Below are 22,092 nucleotides of genomic sequence, written 5' to 3' on the forward strand. Positions count from 1 at the left end.
GTGAAGCGGCTCGCACAGTACAGAGTAACGTGGAGAGCTGTATCAAACCAGTATTTGGACTGAAGACCACAACAAAAGCAGCAATAACATCTGAGAAACTACGAAGAAGCTGGTGATTAAACTATACGATTTCTGCTCTGTTGTCGGCGTATAACTCCACTATTAGAGTTAAGACAAACACTAGTAACTTTTAGTCGGCCGTAACTGCGATATCACTTAAGATTTCCACAAAAAAAAAAAAAGCGCATCCTCCTGTATGGCCACCGACAACGGGATTAAAGCACTACACGCTAGCAGATAGTGAAGACTGCAATCAAGAGACTTGCTAGAACACAGTCGTAGGATGAACTCAGAACAGCTTCAACTGGAAAAGCGCAGCAATGTCTCGGATATTTGTGATGGAGGACTGTATTGAAACAATCTGCTTTGTTTTAATTCTCGGTTTTGGCGTGACAGGTTCTGCAACGAACTGTCTGATGTTCTGAGTCCAGTGCTTCTCTCGCAGTTCGGCTTCACCATCGTCATCATCTGCCAAACTGCGCTGCAAACAACCATGGTAAGTGCTTCAAAAGAGGGCAAACTTTTAGTTAAAAGATCTTTTAAAATTTTTTTGGTTAAAACATCTCAAAAATTGTAGTCTGTTTATAGCTGCTAATCCGCATTTATTGTGGGATCAAAGTACAACCGTTTTTGCAATGATGAATCGCTTCCTCAGGTTAATTTGGCTGTATCAGCCATCTTTCTAATAGGCACATACCCTGGCAACATAAAATGCAGTGGTTGTTGAAAGGTGCATTGGTAATCTTAGGTAATTACGGTTCATCACTAAGGAACCTATTAATTTGGACCGGTGTTGAATTCCTGATAGTACTTAAAAAACAGCTATCTTGGCTGCGATGAGGAAATGATGCCATCGTGTGCAAACGCAGCCGCTAGCAAGTCTTAGCGGACGGGCAACGGGTGATTCTGCAATTTTTAGAAGATTTTACTACAAAATTGTTTAAAATATCTTTTAACTATGTATAGATTAAGCTCCGGATGGCCACATATAAAACTTATAAGCAAACTTTTAGCTTGTATTACTATAACTACTTATCAAATCAAGCGCTACAGTGCAAGTCTTTGGGTTCAGACCAGCTAGGTGAAATGCTGTCCAGTCGGTAACAGTTGTGTAAACCACAGAGGTGAAGGTATTAGTTCTAAAGTCTTGTTTGCCATATGTAAACCAAATGGAACAGCAAGGGATATACATACAGCAATGTGTAACGTACGAAAATTAATTAAGGTGAATCTAGAAGTGTGTTTTTCGTCCGAAATATGCTGTGTGAAGTAGGACTGCAAGTCCTATTTAGTCATTAGTTCGAACCTCAAAGTGTGGCAGCTGTGTAGAACATCTCTCAAGTCCATCTGAAAAGAAACCAGCTAGTTTTGTGCATACTTTTACAACTTTGAAAGGGACGTGAGACTACGAAATCATGTCAGATACGAATCAGCAATCAAAACATGGTGGGGGGGGGGGGGGAGGAGGGGAGGGAGGGAGGGAGGGAAATCAGTGACACTGAATTAAAGTGTAGGAGATGATTTGACCTGTCGACAGTATTTGATAGTATGCTTGAGGTTATCTTGTCAATCGTTGTATCTTCTGGTTTAAATGGATGAAAAAATGCGCGGTGGAAAACCTGGATTGCAAAAGAAGCGAAATCATCTTTCACCAGGCCATTGCACCTGCCCAGAAGTGTGTTATGGTAATGAGTGAACTGAGGGGTTGTACAAAACCTTGGATCATCTTTCCTGTTCGCCAGACGCTACTTTTTCCTTCAATTGGAGCATTTAAAGAAATGTGGGGCCGAAAGACGTCTTGAGCCCAATGAAAATGCTGTGGCAGGGGATTCTGCAGACCTTCCAGAATCGAAATTTATGGATGGACTCTGCTCACCAGAAACATATTGATCGAAGGGCTTTGATATCAAGGGTGGCTAAATCGAAGCATAGGTACGCTTTTGACCTGAAAATCACAATTTTTCACTCCCAATACGAGAAGTTTTCACTTCTCCCTAGAAACTAGAGAGACACTGTACCGCTTCACAGCTTGTGTGTCAAGCACGTATCCGTGTCGATGAAAATGATGAGTCGTTGACTAGGGTACTGCCATCCTTGTGCTGTTAACGACTGTTGTGGAGACAAACAGAACGCTCTGAAACATGTCCGCGTGTCGGCTAATCCTCTCGAACAGAATTAAGGATCACGCCGAGTTTACCAGCCTCATTCTACATATGGACCACTGTGAACCTAAGGAGCAAAAGTTTAGGATTTTAGAGATCTCACATGTAACGATTAGGAACGCTACGCCATTAAGGATCCTTCTCTCGTTAGTGAAAAACTGGAGGGGGGGAGGGGTTAATGATGCTCAACGCTTTGATAAATCATTTTCTTAGCTGTCTGCAATAGCCTCACACAGCTGTGATGTTTCTGCTGCTGCCGATGAATTTATGAGCTGTCCCGCTTTCTTCTGGATCCTCTAGTGGAGTGCTACGGTACTGTGATGCAGGCATTACAGAGAGTAGCCGGACATCAAACATGTAACTCCTAAAATATAAAACATTAATTACATGACTTTATTTTTTCGATGTTGTAATCGAAACTTTAAAGAGCACTCTGCTTACATTCCTACAGTCTTGTAACTTCGTAACTGTACTTTGGCAGGGCAACTGGAGTTCATTTTCAAGCGTCTACCAGTTGACATACTCTTGTGTGAACTGCACAAACTCTTCGCCATCCCTGCTGCCAGTCGTTCTTGCAATATCTCGTGTTACTTCTATTGATATGAGTCTCACACATTTGAGTAATATTTTAGTAAAAGTCACAAGAGTTTTGTAAGCACTCTCCTTTGTAGACAGATTGCATTTGCCTGGTATCCTATCAATGAACAGCAGTCTGCTACGCCCTTCACCCATGACTTAGTCTATGTGTTCATTCTACTTCCTACAACAACACAGATTGTTACACCTTCGGTTTACATGAGTTCACTGTTTCCAGCTGTGGCTCATTAATATTTTACTTTAGGATACTACATTTTCGCTGCTGTGAAGTGCATCATTTTACATTTAAGAAGGTTTAAAGAAAGTTGACAATCTTTACAGAGCTTTGAAATATTATTAAGATATGATTATTACTGCAACTTTTTCACATACTATTTCATCTGAAAAAAAGAATGAGGTTACTATTACTGTTGCGTACCGTGTTACTAATTTGCAACAGGAACAGCAAGAGTTTCAACGCAGCTCCCTGAGGCATTCCTAAAACAGGGTCAGCTCTTTGCCATATCATTTTGGGATTTAAGACGCTGGTCGAACGGTTCTAGGCGCTACAGTCTGGAACCGCGCGACCTCTACGGTCGCAGGTTCGAATCCTGCCTCGGGCATGGATGTGTGTGATGTCCTTAGGTTAGTTAGGTTTAAGTAGTTCTAAGTTCTAGGGGACTCATGACTTGAGATGTTAAGTCCCATAGGGCTCAGAGCCATTTGAACCATTTGAACTTACCAGCTCTGTAAACCAGGATAACGAGCCATCTGCGGACAAGTATTTTGGAGAACACCGTTCAGCATGCAGCGTTGAACACAGAACTCCGCAGCCAGCAACTCTACGTGGTGCTATGTTGATCCAACGACATCATCAGTTACGATTACAGTTGGTAAGGGATCGTAGAGATTGCACCGTGGACCAATGGAAACGTGTCGCTGGTTGGTTAGGTTACGAACTTTGTTACACCAAATAGACTGTCGTGTCCAGATACTCCGTCAATGAGATGTAGAGCTGCTCGAGAACTGCTCCGCGCCAAGGATGCAGGCCAATGAGTGCGTTATTATGCTGTGGGGGGAGATACACCTGAAGTTGCATGAGACCCGTGGTAGTAACAGCTGTGTACTATACGTCAACATTACTGCAGTCCCCTGCGTCCCTGTTTGAGGTCCTCCATGACGGTGATGGCGTCTTTCAACAGGATAACTGTCTGTCACAAGGCCAGAATCGTGCTACAGTGTTTCAACGAGCGTGGTAGTGAAATCACGTTGACGTCTTGTCAGCCAAATTCACTTGATCTGAACGAGATGGAACACGTCTGGGATGATATCAGTCGCCAACCATCTTGTGCCCACAACCCAAAAACCACTAGCCGGTAATTTACAGGAATTGCTTATCGTGCGCGTAGACATACGGCGCCACACGCCTCTAGCATACTGCCAAGTGCTGCTTGTCAAATCCATGCCACGCAGAATCGCCGTTGTATTGCGTTCTAGAGGTTGACCCCCGAGACATTATTAAGCAGTTGATCATAATGTTTTGTCTCATGAGTATGTACTCACCGAGAAGAAGAAATAAATAAAGCAACAGAAAAGAACAGTTGCAGTCAGAAGTAGCTACTTAAGAGACACGATTAATTTGTATATAACACTGGTATAGGCAACTGTGGCACCGATACAGTTCTGGAAGAAGGAAGCATGCAAATATTTAACGTCCCGTCGACGACTAGGTCATTGTAGACGGAGTACAAGGTCGGGCTAGACAAGGATGAAGAACAGTATCGACCGCACGTATACTTTCCACGTGAATCATCGCGTTATTCGGCTTACCAGACTTAGAGAAGCCACGGAGAATCTAAATCTGAACGCATAGTCGGGAATTTGCCGTTGGCTCTCGCCGATGCGAGTCCAATGTCTTAACCACTGCGAACTTCCCTTTCGGAACAGTGTTGAAAACAGCTGCTTGCACCGAGGGGCCACTAGAGGCTTCATTGTTACTTCACGATAAATAATTCGAAACAGAAGAGCACATTACGTCAGCAGTAATGCAACGACCCAGATTAAAGGTGAGTAAGCACGCTGTGTACAGTCCGACTGTGGCAGAAAACCTTATAGACAGGCCAGCCACAGCTGTGACATAATCTTAGGAGTTCAGAAGCCATTTCGGCTATATTTAATATTTTTACTATCAGCTCACAACCGGTTTCGTGATACTGAAAACCACATCATCAGATGATGAGTAACTAAGCCGTAATTCAACACTCGTTGTCAGACCAAACTTAGTGGAGCTACGTAAGTGAATCAAAATCATCCGGACTTAGGGATACAAATCCAGAATTATCGGTGGACGCTAAACAAATTACATCATGGTAATCCTCTGATAACACGAAGACGCAAAAGAACCATATAAAGACGAGAGACCAGTTTAAAGAACAGAGGGTGGGGAAAAAACACTAGACACTGTGCGCCACACATGGGGCTTATTAACAAAGAAGTAGATATGAATTAAAGGAACATATACCACAACTTCAATCTACGCACATTCCTGGACGCGACCACGTACTGTGAAATATTGACACCGCGAAAGTAAACAGCCAGCTTTAAACTAACCGCTCATCAGATCTTTGTAACGTTTTTTATGTATCTTTACACTATCAGGTGATTACTGTCATCTAATTTGTTTAGGCTCTACCGACCATTTTGGTCTTGGATCCTTACGTTCTGCTGACTTTGATTCACTGACTTACTGACGTTTAGCGGTTTATTGGTTTGGTCTGACAACGAATGTTGAGTTCCATGTTTTGGGCTGTTCAGCCCTTATGACTTAGTTACATGTGATTTTCGGTGCCGCGAAACCGCCTGTGATCTGATAATAAAAAAATTAAATACGGATAAACCAGCGTCTTAATCAAATGGTTCAAATTGTTCTGAGCACTATGAAACTTAACTTCTGAGGTCATCAGTCCCCTAGAACTTAGAGCTACTTAAACGTAACTAACCTAAGGACATCACACACATCCATGCCCGAGGCAGGATTCAAACCTGCGTCCGTAGCTGTTGCACGGTTCCAGACTGAAGCGCCTAGAACTGCTCGGCCACCATGGGCGACAGCTGGTAAGTCTCCGACCTACACATACTTTGATGCGTCGTGGATGTCCAACATCTGGGTCGCCTGCTCATGGATTTCACTGTCTTTCAAATAATTCCCATAGGTACTCACGACAGCAGCATCGGTCAGCCGGCCAGCTTCACCATTTCCGAGTCTTTTTCCTGGTGCTCGACTATCACAATCTGGATTTTTCCCAAATACACCCTATCGTAGCTAGAATGTTTCCTCATACGTCTTTGTGCTGATTACATACTTCCTTCACCGTGTAAACGTGCCCGAAATGCCATGAGATGTCGTATAGTCTCGCAGTGGAGATTTGACATAATGTTGTGCTTCGTAAGAGTACGACCCAATCCTCGCAGTAGACACAGAAATAGAGTTGCGTATGTAGTCTACTAAGTGATGGTCTAAATTGACAACAGGCAGTTAATGCACCATGAAAATAACTTCCATGGTCATCAGAGAGGATCATCTTATTAAAGCATCAAGATAAAAACAAAAATGAAAATTTCGCAGGTTGTCGTGGGAAGAAGAGAATAGTGTCAAGATTTAGCCCAAATAAACGTAATATTGGGGCAAAATAACTCGATGTGAGTATAAAATTATGGTTTTAGACAGAGCATAAATGCATTTAATCTTTCTCAGAATATGTATTAATTTATTTACTATATTTCTTCTAGTTGTTGTTGTTAGAATTTCCCGGAAATAGAAAAAATGTCTAAATGAGTTGAAATAATAGGTTAAATAAATTGTCCTTTTATTTTACTGGAACCTACTGACAGGTAATATTTATAGATGTGAATAATTTTATTTTACAGAACGTCAATGCTCATAAGAAGAGTATAATTAAATATATCTGAATACGTAAATTTTATGAACTGCACATGGTAGTAGAAACATGGGTAAAATATTTATTTTCAATCTAGGTACAAATTAATTCGTAATTTCCTAATACGATACTACTATCTCAACATCATATTTCGAAATATGTTGTAAAATGCGTACACAAATATTCAGTTTCTCCTGCAAAAATTTTAACTGCAGTGGCTACACAAATACTTCTACAATGTAACTGCATTTCATTGTTACTCAAATTTTTAATTAAATTATCTTTGCAATTAATAATTGATGCGTTTACAGGTACTTTACTTGCTTACATGTATTATGCTTCCACTGTTAGCTTATTGTTCTTCCTGGGGTTGTTCGTACTGTTGACAATATAAAAGTTATTTTAAAATATATTTTTTCATATTAAAAATTGATTCCTGAATTCCATAGGGAAATAATGTATAGCGTTACTGTTACATACTATGTTGCAGGAGCTGGAACTGAGCCCAAGGACAATGAAGTTCATGGGACTTCTATGGCTGGGAATTTCGGAGCTTTTCTTGTACTCCTACATGGGGCACAAAATAATGTCACAGGTGAGGTGCAGGATATGGCTTTTTTGTATGAGACACGGAGGCAACGAACAACTTAGGTTCCTTTATCTACAGTCTGCATCCCATATGAGAACGATAAATAGTGGTTGTTGTGTATTCTCTGGATCATCATTCAAAGCCAGTTCCAGAAACTTCGTAAGCAGGCTCTCTCAGGATAGTTTATGTCTGTCTTTTAATCAGTACTGTCTAAAAGTGCTACTTTGTTGCTGTACGCTCTTGATATCTGGAACACGTAAGTTGCTTTGTAAAAATAACTCATTTTCTCAGCTTTCGAGTTACTGATGAAAGTTGACTTCAGCAGCTTTCCAGTTACAACACAACAACTTCACTTATGGCTGCACCCGTTTGAGTCATTGTATCGTAGATGGTATTGTGTTGACAGAGAGACTTGTTTACATTCGTCTGTCTTCAGCGTGTCCATTGCTTACATGTGCTACGGGTATTCAGGACATCCTCCAAGACCTACTAGAAGACGTGCCGCTGAAAATAAGAAGAAACATTTGGGCTATGCGTGACGGAGCTTCTCCACGTTCACGTCTCAATGTTCGAGGTGTACCGCCTGGTATATACAATGGCAGATCGATAGGTAGAGGAGCACCAGTTCCAAGGTCTGCACGTCCCCCCCCCCCCTCCCCAACCTCAGTTCTTTGGATTATTATCCCTGGGGTCTCATTGAACAATAGGTCTAAGCAGCAGACAACCTGGATCCAGAAACTCTTCGTTGATGTGTAGCCTGTGAAACAAATTGAAACCCTTAAGGAGTATTATAAAGGTGTGCGATGGGCCAGAGGTTAGAGGCAAGAGGAGGACCTTTGGAGCATTAAGCATTTATTACGAGTTTATGTAATGATGAGCTCCAACCACCCAAATTTTAAACTTCCATTAATAGCTTGAAGACGAATGTTGTGTCGCTAGTATGATCGAAGTCTCCAGTGTCTGAGGGACGAGCCGATTTTTTTCTCCTTCAGTTGTATCCAAAAATACACTACTGGCTATTAAAATTGCTACACCACGAAGATGACATGTTGCAGACGCGAAATTTAACCGACAGGAAGAAGATGCTATTATGTGCAAATGATTAGCTTTTCAGAGCATACACACAAGGTTGGCGCCGGTGGTGACACCTACAACGTGATGACATGAGGAAAGTTTCCAACCGATTTCTTATACACAAACAGATGTTGACCGGCGTTGCCTGGTGAAACGTTGTTGTGGTGCCTAGTGTAAGGAGCAGAAATGCGTACCATCACGTTTCCGACTTTGATAAAGGTCGGATTGCAGCCTATCGCGATTGCGGTTTATCGTATAGCGACATTACTACTCACGTTGGTCGAGTTCCAATGACTGTTAGCAGAATATGGAATCGGTGGGTTCAGGAGAGTAATACGGAACACCATGCTGGATCCCAACGGCCTCGTATCACTAGCAGTCGAGATGACAGGCATCTTATCCGCATGGCTGTAACGGATCGTGCAGCCACGTCTCGATCCCTGAGTCAACAGATGGGGACGTTTGCAAGACAACAACCATTTGCACGAACAGTTCGACGACGTTTGCAGCAGCATGGACTATCAGCTCGGAGACCATGGCTGCGGTTACCCTTCACGCAGCATCACAGACAGCCGCGCGTGCGATGGTGTACTCAGCGACGAACCTGGATACACGAATGGGAAAACGTTATTTTTACGGCATCATGATGGTCGCATCTGTGTTTGGCGACATTACGGTGAACGCACATTGGAAGCGTGTATTCGTCATCGCCATACTGGCGCATCACCCGGCATGATGGTATGGGGTGCCATTCGTTACACGTTTCCGTCACCTCCTGTTCGCATTGACGGCACTCTGAACAGTGAACGTTACATTTCAGATGTGTTACGATCCGTGGCTCTACCCTTCATTCGATCCCTGCGAAAGCCTGCATTTCAACAGGATAATGCACGACCGCATGTTGCAGGTCCTGTACGGGCCTTTCTGGGTACAGAAAATGTTCGACTGGTGCCCTGGCCAGCACATTCTCCAGATCTCTCACCAATTAAAAACGTCTGGTCAATGGTGCCCGACCAACTGGCTCGTCACAATACGCCAGTCACTACTCTTGATGAACTGTGGTATCGTGTTGAAGCTACATGAGCAGCTGTACCTGTACACGCCATTCAAACTCTGTTTGACTCAATGGCCAGGCGATCAAGGCCGTTATTACGGCTCTCAGGATCTATGCACCCAATTTGCGTGAAAATGTAATCACATGTCAGTTCTAGTATAATATACAGTATTTGTCCAATGAATACCTGTTTATCATCTGCATTTCTTCTTGGTGTAGCAGTTTTAATTATCAGTAGTGTATTTTCATATTTCCCTACCATTTTAACTTGGGTCACATGGGCCGAGATGCCTGGGGGTTGTGGAAGTGCCTGCAGTGCCGCCACAAATAGTGTACGAGTAGTAATGGCTGAAATAGGAACTACTATCCTGCACTTCACATTAGGCAGAGAAATCAGCAGTATGCTACATGTGGCACCTCTGTGTAGTCTCCGCATTTTGTCTGCGTGACCCTCCAGTGGCGACAGTGATTCTGGTGAATTGGCTACATTGGGCCCAACGAGAGACCTGGGAGGGGGGGGGGGGGGGGGGGGGAGCAGGGTTCTGAGTGGCATTCGGGGCTCATCCCGGTGTGGTATTTGTTTAAGTAAAGATCTAAAAAGTCCTGTCCTATCCCTACTATGCAGCACAAGTGGACTTAAACTTCAGGCAAATCAGCCACAAACTTAGGGTGAAAATTGTTAAGCTGTAACGTCAGAGAGGCAGAGGAATTGTTTAAACTTAGCACTACGATCATGTTGTTGTTGTGGTCTTCAGTCCTGAGACTGGTTTGATGCAGCTCTCCATGCTACTCTATCCTGTGCAAGCTTCTTCATCTCCCAGTACCCACTGCAACACACATCCTTCTGAATATGCTTAGTGTAGTCATCTCTTGGTCTCCCTCTACGATTTTTACCCTCTGCGCTGCCCACCAATACTAAATTGGTGATCCCTTGATGCCTCAGAACATGTCCTACCAACCGATCCCTTCTTCTAGTCAAGTTGTGCCACAAACTCCTATTCTCCCCAATTCTATTCAATACTTCCTCATTCGTTATGTGATCTACCCATCTAATCTTCAGCATTCTTCTGCAGCACCACGTTTCGAAAGCTTCTATTCTCTTCTTGTCCAAACTATTTATCGTCCATGTTTCACTTCCATAGATGGCTACACTCCATACAAATACTTTCAGAAATGACTTCCTGACACTTAAATCTATACTTGATGTTAACATATTTCTCTTCTTCAGAAACGCTTTCCTTGCCATTGCCAGTCTACATTTTATATCCTCTCTACTTCGACCATCATCAGTTATTTTGCTCCCCAAATAGCAAAACTCCTTTACTACTTTAAGTGTCTCATTTCCTAATCTAATTCCTTCAGCATCACCCGACTTAATTCGACTACATTCCATTATCCTCGTTTTACTTTTGTTGATGTTGATTTTATATCCTCCTTTCAAGACACTATCCATTCCGTTCAACTGCTCTTCCAAGTCCTTTGCTGTCTCTGACAGAATTACGATGTCATCGGCGAACCTCAAAGTTTTTATTTCTTCTCCGTGGATTTTAATACCTACTCCAAATTTTTCTTTTGTTTCCTTTACTGCTTGCTCAATATACAGATTGAGTAACATCGGGGAGAGACTACAACTCTGTCTCGCTCCCTTCCCAACCACTGCTTCCCTTTCATGTCCCTCGACTCTTATAACTGCCATCTGGTTTCTGTACAAATTGTAAATAGCCTTTCGCTCCCTGTATTTTACCCCTGCCACCTTCAGAATTTGAAAGAGAGTATTCCAGTCAACATTGTCAAAAGCTTTCTCTAAGTCTACACATGCTAGAAACGTAGGTTTGCCCTTCCTTAATCTAGCTTCGAAGATAAGTCGTAGGGTCAGTATTGCCTCACGTGTTCCAACATTTCTGCGGAATCAAAACTGATCTTCCCCGAGGTCGGCTTCTACTAGTTTTTCCATTCTTCTGTAAAGAATTCGCGTTAGTATTTTGCAGCTGTGACTTATTAAACTGATTGTTCGGTAATTTTCACATCTGTCAACCCATGCTTTCTTTGGAATTGGAATTATTATATTCTTCTTGAAGTCTGAGGGTATTTCGCCTGTCTCATACATCTTGCCCACCAGATGGTAGAGTTTTGTCAGGACTGGCTCTCCCAAGGCCGTCAGTAGTTCCAATGGAATGTTGTCCACTCTGGGGGCCTCAGCTTCTGACATCATAGATAAATTAGAGACTTAAATGTCTCAGGGAAAATTTAATTTAAGAAATGAAAGTGGCTAGTAACGGGACAGGATACCTTCCGCCAACCACCATACGGTGGCTTGCAGAATATGCATGTCGATGTGGATGTAGATGTAGAATTTTAACTCTGATCTGATGATATGCACAATTCTCCCCCCAACACACCACTGCGGTATTACAGAGCTTGCTAACAGTTGGAGCCAGTATGAAGCCAACAGCTAGTAGAAACGGTAACTAAATTGACGATCCTGCATAGTTTGTGGTTCATAGTGTAATATTGTTTCTGAAGGCAAAAAGAAGGTGTGCCCTATCGAAATTCGCAGATAGATAAGCATAGTGATGAATGAAGTTTCTGTTCGAAAATGGTGCGTCATGCTGAAAGCTGTACGAAAGAATATTCATGATGAACGATCAGGATGGCCATCAATCGTCACTGACGAACTCAAGAATTAAGTAGAAATGAAACAGGACAGTTGTTTCGCTTTTGATAGAATGAGCTAGTACGTTCCTGAAATTTCATGATCAATTGTTTATCAAATTGTTAGTGGTGTTCTGGACTACAAAATAGTGTGTCAGGTGGGTTCGTCGACTTTTAACATATGACTGTTAGTTGCACTCACTTTTCTCACTCCGTACAATGTTGGCAGGGAGTTTTTGAACCAGAACACTACTGGCGATGAAACGTAGGTTTCGTATAAAGCGAAGAAATAAAGTGGCGGTGGATGGAATGTAATCATTAACGACCTCTAATAAAATCAAAAGAGCCGAATTCTTTCCCATTAATGGTTTATGGATACAGTGTTTTCTAATCGAAAGGGTGTTCCCTTGACGGTGCTGTTCCTTCAAAACAACCGGTGTGGACTGTGGTCCAGCGAAATTGTGCTTCTTCACTGTGACGCTCTTTCGCATTCTGCTGCATTGACAGAGTATTTGCCTTAGCAGGTCTTTCCGTGCTCTGTCAAACTCTACACGCAGTATCCTATCTCCCATTTCATCTTCATCTACACCCTCTTTCATTTCCATAATATTGCCCTCAAGTACATCGCCCTTGTATAGACCCTCTATATACACCTTCCATCTTTCTGCTTTTCCTTCTTTGCTTAGAACTGGGTTTCCATCTGAGCTCTTGATGTTCATACAAGTGGTTCTCTTATCTCCATAGGTCTCTTTAATTTTCCTGTAGACAGTATCTATCTTACCCCTAGTGAGATAAGCCTCTACATCCTTACATTTGTCCTCTAGCCATCCCTGCTTAGCCATTTTGCACTTCCTGCTGATCTCATTTTTGAGACGTCTGTATTCCTTTCTTCCTGCTTCATTTACTGCATTTTTATATTTTCTCCTTTCATCAATTAAGTTCAATATTTCTTCTGTACCCAAGGAGTTCTACTAGCCCTCGTCTTTTTACCTACTTGATCCTCTGCTGCCTTCACTACTTCATCCCTCAAAGCTACCCATTCTACTTCTACTGTATTTCTTTCCCCCATTCCTGTCAATTGCTCCCTTATGCTCTTCCTGAAACTCTGTACAACCTCTGGTTCTTTTAGTTTATCCATGTTCCATCTCCTTAAATTTCCACCTTTTTGCAGTTTCTTTAATTTTAATCTACAGGTCATAACCAATAGATTGTGGTCAGAGTCCACATCTGCCCCTGGAAATGTCCTACAATTTAAAACCTGGTTCCTAAATCTCTGTCTTACCATTATATAATCTATCTGATACCTTTTAGTATCTCCAGGATTCTTCCATGTATACAACCTTCTTTTATGATTCTTAAACCAAGTGTTAGCTATAATTAAGTTATGCTCTGTGCAAAATTCTACCAGACGGCTTCCTCTTCCATTTCTTAGCCCCAATCCATATTCATCTACTATGTTACCTTCTCTCCATTTTCCTACTGTCGAATTCCAGTCACCCATGACAATCAAATTTTCGTCTCCCTTCACTACCTGAATAATTTCTTTTATCTCATCATACATTTCTTCAATTTCTTCATCATCTGCAGAGCTAGTTGGCATATGAACTTGTACTACTGTAGTAGGCCTGGGCTTCGTGTCTATCTTGGCCACAATAATATGTTCGCTATGCTGTTTGTAGTAGCTTACCCGCACTCCTATTTTTTATTCATTATTAAACCTACTCCGCATTACCCCTATTTGATTTTGTGTTTATAAGCCTGTATTCACCTGACCAGAAGTCTGGTTCCTCCTGCCAACGAACTTCACTAATTCCCACTATATCTAACTTTAACCTATCCATTTCCCTTTCTAAATTTTCTAACCTACCTGCCCGATTAAGGGATCTGACATTTCATGCGCCGATCTGTAGAATGCCAGTTTTCTTTCTCCCGATAACGACATCCTCCTGAGTAGTCCCCGTCTGGAGATCCGAATGGGGGACTATTTTACCTCCGGAATATTTTACCCAACAGGACGCCATCATCATTTTATCATACAGTAAAGCTGCATGCCCTCGGGAAAAATTACGGCCGTAGTTTCCCCTTGCTCTCAGCCGTTCGCAGTACCAGCACAGCAAGGCCGTTTTGGTTATTGTTACAAGGCCAGATCAGTCAATCATCCAGACTGTTGCCTCTGCAACTACTGAAAAGGCTGCTGCCCCTCTTCAGGAACCACACGTTTGTCTGGCCTCTCAACAGATACCCCACCGTTGTGGTTGCACCTACGGTACGACTATCTGTATCGCTGAGGCACGCAAGCCTCCCCACCAACGGCAAGGTCCATGGTTCATGGGGGGAGGACGATCATATTGAACTTAAGATAAGTGATCTGGCAACTACAGTGGCTATAATCGTATGCTGAGGTACACTACCTTGAATTCATTTTTAATACAAGTGATCTGGCTACCATACTCATATTTATTTCTTGAATTTGATGTTATAGAGCTCCACCCATGTTCACATGTCCGTCATCTTGGAACGCCATATTGAATTTTTATTTCAAAGTGATGCGCTGGTATTCCAAGGTAAGACATCTTAAATTGTGACATAAAAGGGCTGTGTTGTTATTGTCAGGTCATCTGTTTTGGATTGCTATTTTCAAGTGTGATGTCATAGAGGTGTGCTCATATTCCCAGGACCACCATCTGACAACCAAGCAGGCTGTGCTTGTATTTCCAGATCCACCATCTTGGAACATCTGTAATATCATAGAGCAGTGCTCATATCAGGTCAGTCATCTTTAACTGTGATGTCCTCGGGCTGTGCTCATATTTCCAAGTCAGACGTCTTGGATATTCACCCAATAGGGCAATGGTTCATATTGGATATCCTGCCACTTTACATTTAAGACAATTGAGCTCTGACCTGTGACATTGTAGGAGTGGAGGGCTACCCTCTAGTACAACCGTACTATTTTGAATTTCCTGCCAAATTTTGAATTTCCCACAATGGCCTATGAGGTCATAGGAGAGGGGTCAGGTAAACCTCACCAGCATGGATGATGTCATTACCGACATCATAGGGGGAAGATGGGGGGTGAAATCTGAAACAATGCAGGCGGTGCCCGAACGCCTTTAGCTACACTAGTTATGTACTGAGGCCGTGTACTCATGGCATGTGGCGTAAAAATCACCCATATAATATCCACCCGCTATTTGAGAATGACAGCGATTACTGGCTTCCAACAAGCTTTACATATAATTTCATATCTTTGAGGAACTATTTTTTGCTGTCACCACCATAAAATGATGAAAGGTAAAAAGTATCACTTACTACATTTTCGCTGTTCATGCAAAAAATTTAGCATGATGCATTGCGTTTTAATTTATTTATTGGTCAGCACTAACTCTATTTGCAACACATTTTCCAGAAATATAAACATGTATCAATGAAAGTACCTACAGATGGTTGGTTGATTTGGGGAAGGAGACCAGACAGCGTGGTCATCGGTCTCATCGAATTAGGAAAGGATGGGGAAGGAAGTCGGCCGTACCCTTTCAGAGGAACCATCCCGGCATTTGCCTATAGTGTTTTAGGGAAATCACGGAAAAACCTAAATCAGCATGGCCGGACGCAGGATTGAACAGTCGTCCTTCCGAATGCGAGTCCAGTGTCTAAACACTGCACCACCTCACTCGGTCAGTACCTACAGAGTTATGTAATTGTACGATATGTAGTTAAAGAGATATAACATCATAAACACTGAGATGAGGGAAAAATTAGCTTTTGCCCGATACTGAACGCAAAATTCCTGGACTATGATCATAAAGTGTTTGGTGATGAGAGCACTTAGCTACTTTAAAAATAATTTCAAAGCTTTTCCAACCTGTTTCTCCTTTACATGTTTAAAGTCTAACGTTTAACACATTAACTCCGTTTGCAAAGTAATCAGACGTTTGAAGCTTTTCTATACATGGCAGTGGTGGGTTTGCTGGTTTTCACGAAATGCGTTAATACTCAACGACATTAATAAATAATATAACTAACGCAAGAAACGCAAATGAACAGATCCAACATAAATCACAGTACGCAGACCTGCACTGCTAGATGGGAAATATATCTTAGTCATCCAGGAGGGAAAAAGTTATGAGGTTCTTCCAGGAAAGGCCATCTACAGTCCCCTTTCCACTGCGCTGACGGCACCTCAGTTACGTGCTTCACCCGTGTGTTCCATTCCCATTGCCGAACACATCGTCTATATGTAATTCAATTGTTCATGACTGTACAGTTATTCTTGACACACACAGTGATGAGGCAAAACATTGTAAGCACTGTCCATCTCGAGACTGAATGCCACCAGGTGGCGTTGCGAGTATACAAGTAGAACAGAGACGAATGGCGCATCATTCAAGCGACGAAAAGAGGCGCAAATGGAGGAAATCAACTGTCATAAACGACTATGACAAAGGGAAGATTGATATGATACGGCGCCCGACTGCGAGCATGATTGGCTGTTCGCATGCATCGTCGTGCTATCAGAGGGAGCAATAAAGGCACCATGACAGCTGTGGACTACTTGAATATTATTGCGTTGTACCTGCATACCTTCATGTTTGATGTCTTCCTCTATGACAGTGACATCTTCCAGCAGGATAACTACCCGTATTACAAGGCTAGAATGATGCTACAGCGGTTCGAGGAGCTCGACAGTGAACTCACGTTGATGGGAACAAACTTAGACTGATCTGAATCCGATGGAACACATCTCGGATACTATCAGGCGCCAAATACGTGGCCACAGACCACTGTGTCTCAATTTTCAGGACCTACGTGACTTCTTTACGTCCGTAGGTGACTGGTCAGCGTAGGACCCTGTACTGCCAGAGGTTTTTCCTTGGTGAGAGGACAAGAACAGGCTTTACTCAAGGCTAGTGATGCCAACTGAGGAGCTACCTGGACGAGAAGTAGCGGCTCCAAGGTCTGCAGAGCCGACAAGGGTCGGGAGAGCGGTGTGTTGACACCACGGCCCGCCATACACCCAAGTGACGCCGTTGGATAGGGCTGACACGACGGTCGGTCGGTCGGTCCGGATTGGTTAGTCTGAATCCAGAACGGTGGAACTTTGCTTTGCTTTGCGTTGCACCTGTACCCAGGCATCTGGTGTCATTTAGCTTCAGAAACCCACCAAAGACTTTTCGAATTCATACCACAGAGGATCTCTTCTGTACTGTGTTCCAAAGGTGGACCAAAGCGCAGTGAAGAATGTTCTCATAATGGTTTGGTTCATCAATGTACGTATATCCACTGAACGTACACGGATTACAGTAATGTTATGCTTAAAACTAATTCCACTAAAAGGTTCTCCCTACCTCTTTTATTCTTTTTCTAGCGCATTGGGCTTTTAACACCCCCATCATCTCTTTTCTCTCGCACCCCTGTCGTGCCCTCCTCCTTTCCGGTTGCGAGAATTAAAATCAGGCTCTTAGGTTAAATGGTTTGAGCGCACCCTGTACATTTGTGTTTCCGTAGGGAGACAGGAGATCGCAAAGTGACGAAGAATTTTCAGTCCCAGTTTTCCTCAAAGTCGCTTCTCAAAGACAGAGTTTGTTTCAGAATAAATCAAAAGTTCTGAATGTGTCACGTTGCACTCAATCAACAGTAAAGTCATCCTCATATGGCGCAACACAGTCGGATGCAAGTCAGGCTGAATTTAATTTTAAGCTGCCTGTTATTGTTTTGACGTTACGTACAGAGGCGGCAGGTGAAGCGAAAGTGTGAGCTACGTACTGTTGTCGCACTTACTAAACGAATTCGTGGCAAAAACCGCCGCTCCTCATTGGATCATCCCTATCTTCTGTATTAATTCTACCCTGTAAGGCAGATGGGTTTGAAACACGTAACGATGCGTAATTACGACTGAAGTTGCAATACATGCACCACACACCATCAGACGATCTTTTCCCTCAAAAAATCAAAATAAATAAGGATTGTACGTACCTCTCCAGCAGCAAAGCACAGACTGGGTTTTTTCCTGCCATTTCACAAGTGGCAAACTGGGCGAGGGGAGAAGGGAAGTGGGAGAGGGGGAGGTTCAACAACGCCCTCTGCTAGTGGTATGGCATTGTGAACTAGGAATCCAAAGTTTTAAATTCTCACCATTTTGAATTTCCGCCATTTTTTACAATTACTGCCGTTTTTGAATTTTCCACCATTTTTAAATTTAATGAATTTGCATAATTAATCTAATTAATTTGCACATTAATTTAAGTGTGGTGTTGGTGCATCTACAAACCAGGGAGAGGAGGCGACAGGGACCAGCAAAGAAGAGCCGCCATCTTCAATAAATTTGGCAACAATGCAGAGTGCCCAAGGGCAAACTTTGCTCCCCTACTTATATAGAGATGTTGCATAAAAATATGGAATCACTGCAAAAACTGTGTGCTTGAACAGAAATCCAGTTGCAGGGTTTTCTGTAATATTTGACCAAGAACAGCATCTATGTGTGGTGTCACCGCCAGACACCACACTTGCTAGGTGGTAGCCTTTAAATCGGCCGCGGTCCGTTAGTATACGTCGGACCCACGTGTCGCCACTATCAGTGATTGCAGACCGAGCGCCGCCACACGGCAGGTCTAGTCTAGAGAGACTCCCTAGCACTCGCCTCAGTTGTACAGCCGCCTTTGCTAGTGATGGTTCACTGTGTACAGACGCTCTCAATTGCAGAGACGACAGTTTAGCATAGCCTTCAGCTACGTCATTTGCTACGACCTAGCAAGGCGCCATATTCAGTTACTATGTCTTCTGAACAGATTAAAGTGTGACTCATGCACCGTCAAGAGCGACGTTCATCATTAATGGATTAAAATTAAGCATCGAACTAATTACACCCGCTTTCTGAATTCTAATCCCTTCTCATGTTCCAGACCTCACGTCAGTATTGTTCTTCCCTCCTCACGCCAGCCTGCGTGAGCTAAAGCCTGTGCATTTCGGCCTCCACTAGTAACACGGTGTTGGCTCTTCTGCCAACCACAACAATGTGTCATGTCCTCAATACACTGCAATTCTTAGTCGTGGTAATAACGGTGTTCTGTTTAGTTGTGAGTACTTTGTGTCAGGCCTAAGTCACCAAAGTGTTGGTGCTTATAAGATGCTCGCTTCCACAACCAAAGTAGCTGAAGTGTTTATGGCGGTTCAAGAGGCGCTGTATAGAGGGAAAGCAGAAAAACATCATACTCTGTGTCACAACGCGGACGAAATAGTGCAATGAGTGATGATTATGGACTGCAAAAGTCACTGCAGAGGTGAATGTTGCACTCGCGAACCCTGTCAGGCCGGCCGCTATGGCGGAGCGGTTCTAGGCGCTTCAGTCCAGAACCACACGGCTGCTACGGTCGCAGGTTCCAATCCTGCCTCGGGCATGGATGTGTGTGATGTCCTTAGGTTAGTTAGGTTTAAGTAGTTCTAAATCTAGGGGACAAGTCCCGTAGTGGTTAGAGCCATTTTAGAGCTCTTTTTTTTTTTTTTTTTTTTTTTTTTTGGAACCTGGCAGAACCAAAACAACACGAAGGGTGCTCCATAAGCAAGGAATTGCAGGGCAAGCTCGAATTCCAAAACCACTCATCAGTGACGGAAATGCCTGTAGCAGGAAAACATGGTGCCGAAGCCATACAACCTGGACTATAGAAGAATGTCATTTGGTCTTGTTTCACACTGTTTCCAACTTATGGCTGAATTTACCTCAAGACTGAAACACTGTGTGGGTTTGGCGATGATTCTGGCAGTCATACAGTAGTATTTCATGAGCCCTGTTGTTACTCTGGAAGGTCACAATACTGTCAATGAACATTTCGGCTGGTAAGATCCATCCCGTGGTACAATGTTTGTTCCCCATTGGTCATGCTGTGTTCCAAGACGACAGTAAACTTGTTCACACAGCTCTCATCACCCAAAACTGAGTTTTTGAGCATGAGGATGAACTGTCGCAACCTCTTGGCCACCACATACGCCAGATCTCAATATTAGTAAGCCTTTGTGGTCTACTTTGAAGAGGAGAGTGCGTGATCACTGTCCACCTGCGCATCGTTGCCTGAACTTGCAACTATTGTGCGGGAAGAATGACTTAAGATTTTTTGACAAAGCCTATTTTGAAAGCCAATCGGTTTCCTACATCGTATTAGGTACAGTAACGTGTTGTGTTTTTGGTGCCTCTATATTTTAGTCCACTCCCTGTAGTTCACTGTAATGAGTCTAATACATACAGTCTAGATGCTGCTGCTATCCACTATATTAACTGTATGCTTTGGAGAATATGCGTGCCAGTTATGTACAAATGCATTATAGCGATTGTCTCACTGTGGAAATCTACATGAAACTCCTTAAAGAATTGTCTGCTTCACATGTGCTATATTTACAAGTAGTCCGGATATTAAATTAGTAGTTCAGTTTCACAGCTGTAGCTGTAGCTGTTCAAGGCAATCGTAAAATGCGTTTTAGACAGGTAAGTGCCGAGTAAAGCTGTGAGGGACAGGAAACACCCACCATGGTTCAACAACAAAGTTAGGAAACTACTGCGAAAGCAAAGAGAGCTTCACTATAAATTTAAACGCAGCCAAAACCTCTCAGACAAACAGAAGCTAAACGATGTCAAAGTTAGCATAAGGAGGGCTCTGCGTGAAGCGTTCAGTGAATTCGAAAGTAAAATTCTGTGTACTGACTTGACAGAAAATCCTAGGAAGCTCTGGTCTTACGTTAAATCAGTAAGTGGCTCGAAACAGCATATCCAGACACTCTGGGATGATGATGGCATTGAAACAGAGGATGACACGAGTAAAACTGAAACACTAAACACCTTTTTCCAAAGCTGTTTCACAGAGGAAGACCGCACTGCAGTTCCTTCTCAAAATCCTCGGACGAACGAAAAAATGGCTGACATCGAAATAAGTGTCCAAGGAATAGAAAAGCAACTGAAATCAGTCAACAGAGGAAAGTCCACTGGACCTGACGGGATACCAATTCGATTCTACGCAGAGTACGTGAAAGAGCTTGCCCCCCTTCTAACAGCCGTGTACCGCAAGTCTCTAGAGAAAAGGAAGGTTCCAAATGATTGGAAAAGAGCATACAGTTCCGCACTGTCGCCTGATAAACAAAGTAAGAGCATACGGAATATCAGACCAGTTGTGTGGCTGGATTGAAGAGTTTTTCGCAAACAGAACACAGCATGTTGTTCTCAATGGAGAGACGTTTACACGCGTTAAAGTAACCTCTGGCGTGCCACGGGGGAGTGTTATGGGACCATTGCTTTTAACAATATATACAAATGACCTAGTAGATAGTGTTGGAAGTTCCATGCGGCCTTTCGCGGATGATGCTGTAGTATACAGAGAGGTTGCAGCATTAGAAAATTGCAGCGAAATGCAGGAAGACCTGCAGCGGATAGGCACTTGGTGCAGGGAGTGGCAACTGACCCTTAACATAGGCAAATATAATGCATTGCGAATACATAGAAAGAAGGATCCTTTATTGTATGATTATATGATAGCGGAACAAGCTCTGGTATCAGTAACTCCTGTAAAATACCTGAGAGTATGCGTACGGAACGATTTGAAGTGGAATGATCATATAAAATTAATTGTTGGTAAGGTGGGTGCCAGGTTGAGATTCATTGGGAGAGTCCCTAGAAAATGTAGTCCATCAACAAAGGAGGTGGCTTATAAAACATTCGTTCGACCTATGCTTGAGTATTGCTCATCAGTGTGGGATCCGTACCAGGTCGCGTTGATAGAGAAAATCCAAAGAAGAGCGGCGCGTTTCATCACAGGGTTATTTGGTCAGCGTGATAGCGTTACGGAGATGTTTAGCAAACTCAAGTGGTAGATTCTGCAAGAGAGGCGCTCTGCAACGAGGTGGAGCTTGCTGTCCATGTTTCGTGAGGGTGCGTTTCTAGATGTATCGAATATATTGCTTCCCCCTACTTATACCACCCGAGGAGATCACGAATGTAAAATTAGA

The 22,092-nt window shown here is 43.0% G+C and overlaps 1 protein-coding gene across 1 annotated transcript in view; it reads left to right on the forward strand.

Moving 5' to 3' along the window:
• The window catches only part of LOC126335807 (odorant receptor Or2-like), a 182,158-nt gene that overhangs the window by 104,064 nt on the left and 56,002 nt on the right, over window positions 1-22,092 (forward strand). The window contains exons 4-5 of the mRNA XM_049999271.1: window positions 457-556; window positions 7,227-7,331. Coding sequence (XP_049855228.1) covers window positions 457-556; window positions 7,227-7,331 — 205 coding nt within the window. The remainder of the gene's footprint in view (window positions 1-456; window positions 557-7,226; window positions 7,332-22,092) is intronic.

This window comes from Schistocerca gregaria, chromosome 2 (genome assembly GCF_023897955.1).
Source record: "Schistocerca gregaria isolate iqSchGreg1 chromosome 2, iqSchGreg1.2, whole genome shotgun sequence".
In the NCBI taxonomy this organism is placed as follows: domain Eukaryota; kingdom Metazoa; phylum Arthropoda; class Insecta; order Orthoptera; family Acrididae; genus Schistocerca; species Schistocerca gregaria.